Source organism: Littorina saxatilis, linkage group LG1, assembly GCF_037325665.1.
Source record: "Littorina saxatilis isolate snail1 linkage group LG1, US_GU_Lsax_2.0, whole genome shotgun sequence".
Lineage (NCBI taxonomy): Eukaryota > Metazoa > Mollusca > Gastropoda > Littorinimorpha > Littorinidae > Littorina > Littorina saxatilis.
Window position 1 is genome coordinate 94,496,439 of NC_090245.1, and position 7,586 is coordinate 94,504,024.

At 40.3% G+C, this 7,586-nt stretch overlaps 1 protein-coding gene across 1 annotated transcript; it reads right to left on the minus strand.

The window, feature by feature from the left end:
* Window positions 1-765: 765 nt before the first annotated feature.
* Window positions 766-7,218, minus strand: LOC138946164 (uncharacterized). The gene is made up of 4 exons (XM_070317678.1): window positions 6,540-7,218; window positions 5,304-5,421; window positions 4,952-5,061; window positions 766-4,280 (listed from the first exon to the last, which is right to left on the minus strand). The coding sequence occupies exons 1-4, from the start codon at window positions 6,580-6,582 to the stop codon at window positions 4,177-4,179; spliced, it is 375 nt and encodes a 124-aa protein (XP_070173779.1). The 5' UTR covers window positions 6,583-7,218; the 3' UTR covers window positions 766-4,176.
* Between the last annotated feature and the right edge of the window lie 368 nt (window positions 7,219-7,586).

A 7,586-nucleotide genomic window follows, 5' to 3' on the forward strand; every position in this document is an offset into this window, starting at 1 on the left:
GTGGAGAATGCCAATATTTCTGGGAGAATGTGGAGAATGCATGCCAATATTTCTGGGAGAATGTGGAGAATACATGCTAATATTTCTGGGAGAATGTGGAGAATACATGCCAATATTTCTGGGAGAACGTGGAGAATACATGCCAATATTTCTGGGAGAATGTGGAGAATACATGCCAATATTTCTGGGAGAATGTGGAGAATACATGCCAATATTTCTGGGAGAATGTGGAGAATACATGCCAATATTTCTGGGAGAATGTGGAGAATACATGCCAATATTTCTGGAAGAATGTGGAGAATACATGCCAATATTTCTGGGAGAATGTGGAGAATACATGCTAATATTTCTGGGAGAATGTGGAGAATACATGCCAATATTTCTGGAAGAATGTGGAGAATACATGCCAATATTTCTGGGAGAATGTGGAGAATACATGCCAATATTTCTGGGAGAATGTGGAGAATACATGCCAATATTTCTGGGAGAATGTGGAGAATACATGCCAATATTTCTGGGAGAATGTGGAGAATACATGCCAATATTTCTGGGAGAATGTGGAGAATACATGCCAATATTTCTGGAAGAATGTGGAGAATACATGCCAATATTTCTGGGAGAATGTGGAGAATACATGCCAATATTTCTGGGAGAATGTGGAGAATACATGCCAATATTTCTGGGAGAATGTGGAGAATACATGCCAATATTTCTGGGAGAATGTGGAGAGTACATGCCAATATTTCTGGAAGAATGTGGAGAATACATGCCAATATTTCTGGGAGAATGTGGAGAATACATGCCAATATTTCTGGAAGAATGTGGAGAATACATGCCAATATTTCTGGAAGGATGTGGAGAATACATGCCAATATTTCTGGGAGAATGTGGAGTTATACAAAATACGAAGGACCTCACACAGTACAGACACTTAGAAACTCAGGAGCAACAGTTAACACACCACCACTGTCATTCAAACAATGAGGACCAAGTCACCAAGGTATGGAAAAAAAAGAAGCATGCAATAGCCTTGTGGCTCGTTCTCTTCTCCAAACACAAAAATCGCCATTCAATCATTAAAAAAAAATTCTTCTGTAGCGTGCATCATTCAAAGTCTGTCCCAATTTCTGATTGTCATGAATATGATTTGATTGAAGATACAAATAAAACTAAACACAATGGACTACAATCTTGAAGCATATCTGAAATAAAATCATTGTGTGGAAATCAAATCTTGAAACATTATCTGAAAACAAGCTTCAAGCTGAATATCACACTTTGCACAGTAATAAGGATCAACAATTCTTACTGACCATACAACTGCAGTCAAATAAAGATGAAGGACAATAGATCATTTACTCTTACATTTTGATGCTGCTAGTATTACTATTAAAATTATCACCAATAGTTATATACAAATTGAATTCAGGATAATATGAAGTGAACTCCAACTTGATTGAATTACAATATAAAGTGAACTCGGGACGTTTTGGTCCATACTTTTACGTTGTGATAATATTACTCAGTGATAATATAAAGTGAACTCGGCGGGACGTTTTGGTCCATATTATTATGTTGTGATAATATTACTCGGTGATAATATAAATTGTAATTCAATCAAGTTGGCGTTTTAATGAAACAGATCCTGTGATTGGTCAGAATGCCCCAACTCATTAAAAATTACCTGTCATTAATTGTCGATAACCACTCGCTAAAAAAGCCATTAACCACCTGCTGCCGAGGCGCATTGATACAACCTCAACTAGTCTTGGTTAGCTTTGAGGGTCATTTTACAAGTAGGAAATATGAAGGCCAACGAAATACCGAGACCGTAAGGTATGCGAAGTGATGACGTCGAATACGTGACGTAAGTTGATGCATGAATTCTTCCGGACTACGTTAATCAATTCAAAAGATCGCTTTTGTGATGAAAAGAATTTGTTTTAGAGTTTGCTGTCCAGAAACCCGTCAAAAAAAGAAGGGAAAATGTATGTGAAAGAAAACAAAACAGGAGCAGAGTGATAAGATAGGAATACAGAGACATATTTCTTGGGACTTGACCCTTGCAGGTAGGTGGACTGAAAGTGTGTGAACAGAACAGAACCAATTCTGTCTGTTTACCATCGCATGAAAGCAGGAAAGAGATCGTCGTCAGATTGAATTACAATAACATAGATATGTCTCGGTCTTCATCGTGGATTGACGTCCTCCCAAAGTCTAATTGAAGCCCTCCGCGGTCCGTCGCTTCGCTCACGGTCGGGCTTCAATTAGCTTTGGTCGGGCGTCAAGCCACGATGACGACCTCGAAGTTTCAAATGGAAGCATGTTAATGTGTAAGTGAACTCAGGATGTTTAAATTGGTTCCTACTTTTACGTTGTGATAATATTACTCGGTGATAATATGAAGTGAACTCGGGACGTTTTGGTCACTGCCGGGCCCTTACAAGTTACATTGTGATGATATTACTAATATTAATACGTAGGGGAAGGGCTCCTAATATGGACCACTTTTTGTTTCATGCTGATAACTTGCTTGTTTTCTTGCGAAGAAGTTTCATTTTGTGTTTGGTAGTCCTTCTCTCTTAGGTTACCCGTTAGGCCTAATTAGAGTGAAATAGCTCTGATAGATATTCAGCAAAAATTAAATACAGACAAAATCACAAAGGGTCCATATTAGGAGCCTGGGCGCCTAAAATGGACCAGTGAAGCGGCCTTCACGGATCACTGTAAAAAGCCCCCTATACTTCAAAATAACATGATACAACTTAGTGTGCAAGTCAGACTATTAATTAAAATATGCTTTAAATTTATCTGTTTCGGGTTGATGAGAGCATTATTTGAAGCACACCAGGAAACTAAAGAAGCTTATCAAAAACAGAGTGAAATTAAGTGAAATTATCAACTTAAAATAGGCTTTAGCTTTTATTTTCTTCGATTTGTTGAAGGTGGTCCATATTAGGGGAATCACACATACTTTGAGATTTTGCTATTATTTTTCGTTTGCAGGAGAAACACGGGGTCAAGACTGCTAAATTGTAACAAATACGGTCTTAGCTGTCATATAAAGCAATGTTTGTGTTATAAAAGCGTTGGCTGTGGACAGAAACGAGTCCGTTTTCGGCGGCAAATTTAGAGTGAACCATGCCAAAAGTGAAAAAAAGAGAAAAAGCCTAACGGTTTTGAGGTTGTGTTTCTGCAACTGTTTTGACATGTGCAAGTTGTCCAGAGAGGGTGAATACAGCCAATAAAAAAATGTGAGCGCTCTAGCGCCGTTACTAGTTTGCCAGAACAGGAGGTGGTCCATATTAGGAGCCGGTCCATATTAGGAGCCCTTCCCCTACAAGGAGGACTCAGGACGTTGAGCTCACTGGTTGTATATTGTGATAAAATCACTAACAGTTAAACTATACATATATACAATCTGAACTCGGGACGTTTTGGTCACTGACTCGCTAGTGATGTTCAGTTTAAGCAAATATGAGTGTTAGTAGGCCTCTGGCGTCACATGGCCCGAAAGAAGGGAAATGCAGTGTTCAATCGATACATTTTGGTAATCATCGGCGTCACACACCGTTCAAAATGCTCGTCACATCTGAAGAAATCACGACGCAGGTTTGGAAGATTTGAACGAAGTTTCAGTGTTTTGCCGACGGACTGCCTTCGAGTCACATCTGCAAAAATGACGGCGCAGTCTTGGAAGATTTGTAAGAAGTCTCAGGGTTTTTGTCCACTGCCGTCGCGGCCAAACGACATCATGATCCCGGTCAGAATACGGCTCATGGCAGACACATGGGCGCTTGGTATGTAGTAGTAGTACTGAGGGACTGGAACAAGTTGTCCATAAGCCTCGCGGCTTTTTAAGCGTCCCATCTCATTTTCAGAGTTGTTGTAGGTCAGTCATATTTAACATGCTCAAAATCGCTTTCTCAATATCAATCATCACACAAATAGAGTGACTCAATAATGATGTTTTCTTTGTCTATCAGATTCTTGAGGTATGACGTGTAAGGAGACACTTGCACGTAGTCACTGGGCCGTCGCTTGGTTATAAATACATAGGTCCAGAAGCACTAAGTGTAGCCAAGGTACGTGTACATGTAGCTATGGCGTCAACCGCACACGTACTATGTACAATAGAAACTTGACCACCAAATTCACCACGCCTGCGGACGAAGTCTAGGAAGACACCAGACAGTTGCGCAAGGCGAAGAACAGAACAATTGCAGTGGCCACCCGAAACAAAGAAGGCAGATTCACAAATGCTGCCGCGTGATCCAGAACTGAAAAAGAGAAAAAAATATATAATTCCCGGCTCACCATCTCAGATTGGGCAAGAGTTTTACATGGGAGTTATAATAAATTATCATCCCTCCGCCGGACACACGCAAATCATCAGCCTGTGTGCAGCCTGTGCAGTGGGATTTTGTTTTCTATGAATTTATTTTGTAACAGGCACTATAGTGTCTGTCTGCAAAATTAATGGATACAAAATCCCACTCCCCCCAGGAAGCATGTGATGGGTTTTTGTTTTGTTTTTAGTATATGTTCAAGTGGAGGAACGGTCCTGTCCAATGCGAAGAACTGGTAAGATCTGAGATGGTGAACCGACTGTGTCTTGAAGAAACTGGAAACCAACAAGAAACAAATTGTTTTATCTGCTGTCATTTCCTGTATCGGACTGTGACAAAAGATTATATGATATGATGAATCGACGTATTTTTTGTTCAGCTGCGTAAATTGATCCTAATTTTGATCAGGGGTTTAACATTGAAGAGAGAGAGAGTGAGAGAATACGAATACGAAAGTTTAGTTGCTATGGGCCATTACATAATATCGCGCGCGAGAGAGAGACAGAGAGAGATAGAGCTAGAGAGAGACAGAAGACAGACAGAGAGAGTTTATTGCAGGTCATGAGACGGGCCATGTCAGCATCAAGCCAATTCTCACTCACCACACTCATAGCCATATCGTGCCATGACATCATGCACCGTGCCATTTTTTGTCTTGGTTATTCTGTTCCCACACGCACCTTCCACGCATTTGTAGTAATTTCGAAAAACACTGGAAACAAAAGAGCAGAGATTGAAATCACACACACACACACACACACACCACACACACACACACACGTGGGGAAACAACAACTGATAACATACACTAAAACATTTTGCATGAACTTATTTTTTTATTACTCGGACAGTGTGTGTGTGTGCGTGTGTGTGTGTGTGTGTGTTTGTGTTTGTGTGTGTGTGTGTGGGTGTGTTTGTGTGTGTTTTGTTTGCGTGCGTGCGTGTGTGTGTTACCGGCAAATGACGAAGATGTTAGAACCCAGCGCTCTGACAGGTTCAATGGTTTTCTCCAGATCCGCTGTACAAGCGTCCACAACAGTGTTGTCACATCCCTGTCCCAGCGTAGCAGGAACTGAAGGGAGTGAAGACACAACAACTGACAGTGTAGGATCAGTTACTGTTTTAAAACGAAACCAGCTCCCACCTGGAAACCGACTTTCTAATCGCTGGCCGGAAATTTATAAACTTTGACATTCACTCGCTCAGTCAATCAACTCATCAATAAGTCAGTCAATCAGCCAAATCATCAATAAGTTAATCAATACGTTAACCAATACGTGAACCAATAAGTTAATTAATCAATCAATCAATCAATCAATCAATCAATTTCTTAAAAATAAATATACATTCATTCTTCAAGCATGCGTGCTCTCTCTCTCTCTCTCTCTCTCTCTCTCTCTCTCTCTCTCTCTCTCTCTCTCTCTCTCTCTCTCTCTCTCTCTCTCTCTCTCTCTCTATCTCGCTCTCTCTCTCTCTCTCTCTCTCTCTCTCTCTCTCTCTCTCTCTCTCTCTCTCTCTCTCTCTCTCTCTCTCTCTCTGTGATGATGTTTGCAATGTCTTGCTTGTTTGATTGTTTTCCTTAAAATGCAATGTATGGCTTAGATAGAGTATGATGTTGAGAAAGTGCAAGCTGCTCTATACCACTTAATTCACATCAATTAACTCGCAATTTACATCAATGCAATGCATTTTGTGTACATATGTATAATGTGTTTTCACTTTAGTTATCTGTTACAATGTAGAATTTTTATTTTTTAAATTTTTAAAATTTTTTTATCTTGTATTTTTACTTCATTGTTGTAGTTAGTTCCTCTTTAGGGCGAGGGCTGGATGTAAAAAAGCAGACCACTGCTTAATCTACTACCCTCGTTAAATAAAGAATTGTCATTGTCATTGTCATTGTCTCTCGCTCTCTCTCTCTCTCTCTCTCTCTCTCTCTCTCTCTCTCTCTCTCTCTCTCTCTCTCTCTCTCTCTCGCTCTCTTTCTCTCTCTCGCTCTCTCTCTCACTCTCTCTCTCTCTCTCTTTCTCTCTCTCTCTCTCTCTCGCTCTCTCTCTCTCTCATTTCACTCTATTTCTCTCTCTCTCTCTCTAACTCTTTCTCTCTCTCTCTCCCCCCCCCCTCCCCGCCTATCTTTTTTGCTTTACTATCCGGGTCCATCTTTCTCGACTCTTAAACACGGTTTCTTACCTATGACCACCAACAGAAGAAGAAGATGAGCAGCAGATGTCATGATGCTGTGTTGAAAACCAAGCGAAATCCGGTCTTTTGGTTGCCCTTGGTGTTTAACGTCCCTTCAGCGTATTTGGCAATGAAGGACCGATTCCAGTTTGTATCCTTTCTCACTGTACATGGTGGTCTCCGTGTTTAAAGATATCATTTATCTATGTCACAGTAAAACGTAGTAGACTTTTAAGTGATTCACCTGCGAAAAGATATAGTGTCTGTTCGATCTAGGAAACCGTATTCATGTAGAGAAGAAGCTTGTCATATTCAGGAGAGAGTGTCGCTAATTTTGTTTCTCTCGTCCTTTGGTTTTTGAATCTTTGTTTCTTCGTTGTCTCTTCTTCCTGTCCGCTTTGTTTACTTGAATCGACAATTCCTGACACGACGAAGCACCTTGGGATTAAACACAGAGCGGCTCAGTTGCCACTGCGCAGAGAGTAGAAACGCATTCCTTTGATGATATTGTCTTTGCACAGTATCGTCAGAAAGATTAAATCGCACACTTTCAATCATATGTGACTTATTTGCTGTAACGTTCGTTAAATTTATTTTCCCTTTTTTTGTTCAAACATGAGCACAACACACAACGCTGCCTTCTTAAGAAGATTGGGGTCAGTACATTCTACCTATGATATCAGTCTGTTTGTATACACACACACACACAAAAAAAGCTAAACATATATATAACTGTTTCTTTAGAATCTCTTGCCAAAATATTTGACGTGTAAAGCAACAAAAAAAAAATTGATTTGTCAGTATTGAATTCAAGATTCCCGCTAAAGAATAAATGGTACAATGCTAGTCTTTTGAACCTGAGATATTGGGCTTTCTGCGACTGCTGCAATGCAGCGCATAATGCCAAATAAAAGGCATTCAGTGTTTTATAGTGTCGTTCTGTGGCAGGAAAGAAAGTGTGTCAGCGGTTAGCGTGTCAGTGCAGGACGGCGAATGACCAGCAAACAAAGCGTTTTCGGTGGTCCGTACTTGTTGATCAATACTGAATAGTTTTGG

What these genes read in the sequence shown, in the direction of transcription:
- LOC138946164 (XM_070317678.1), bottom strand. Translation starts at nt 6,582, where the DNA reads ATGACATCTGCTGCTCATCTTCTTCTTCTGTTGGTGGTCATAG. An exon ending in AACATCTTCGTCATTTGCCG is followed by an intron (nt 5,062 to 5,303) that starts GTAACACACACA and finishes TTTTGTTTCCAG; the next exon opens with TGTTTTTCGAAATTACTACA. An exon ending in ACGATATGGCTATGAGTGTG is followed by an intron (nt 4,281 to 4,951) that starts GTGAGTGAGAAT and finishes TCTCTTTTTCAG; the next exon opens with TTCTGGATCACGCGGCAGCA.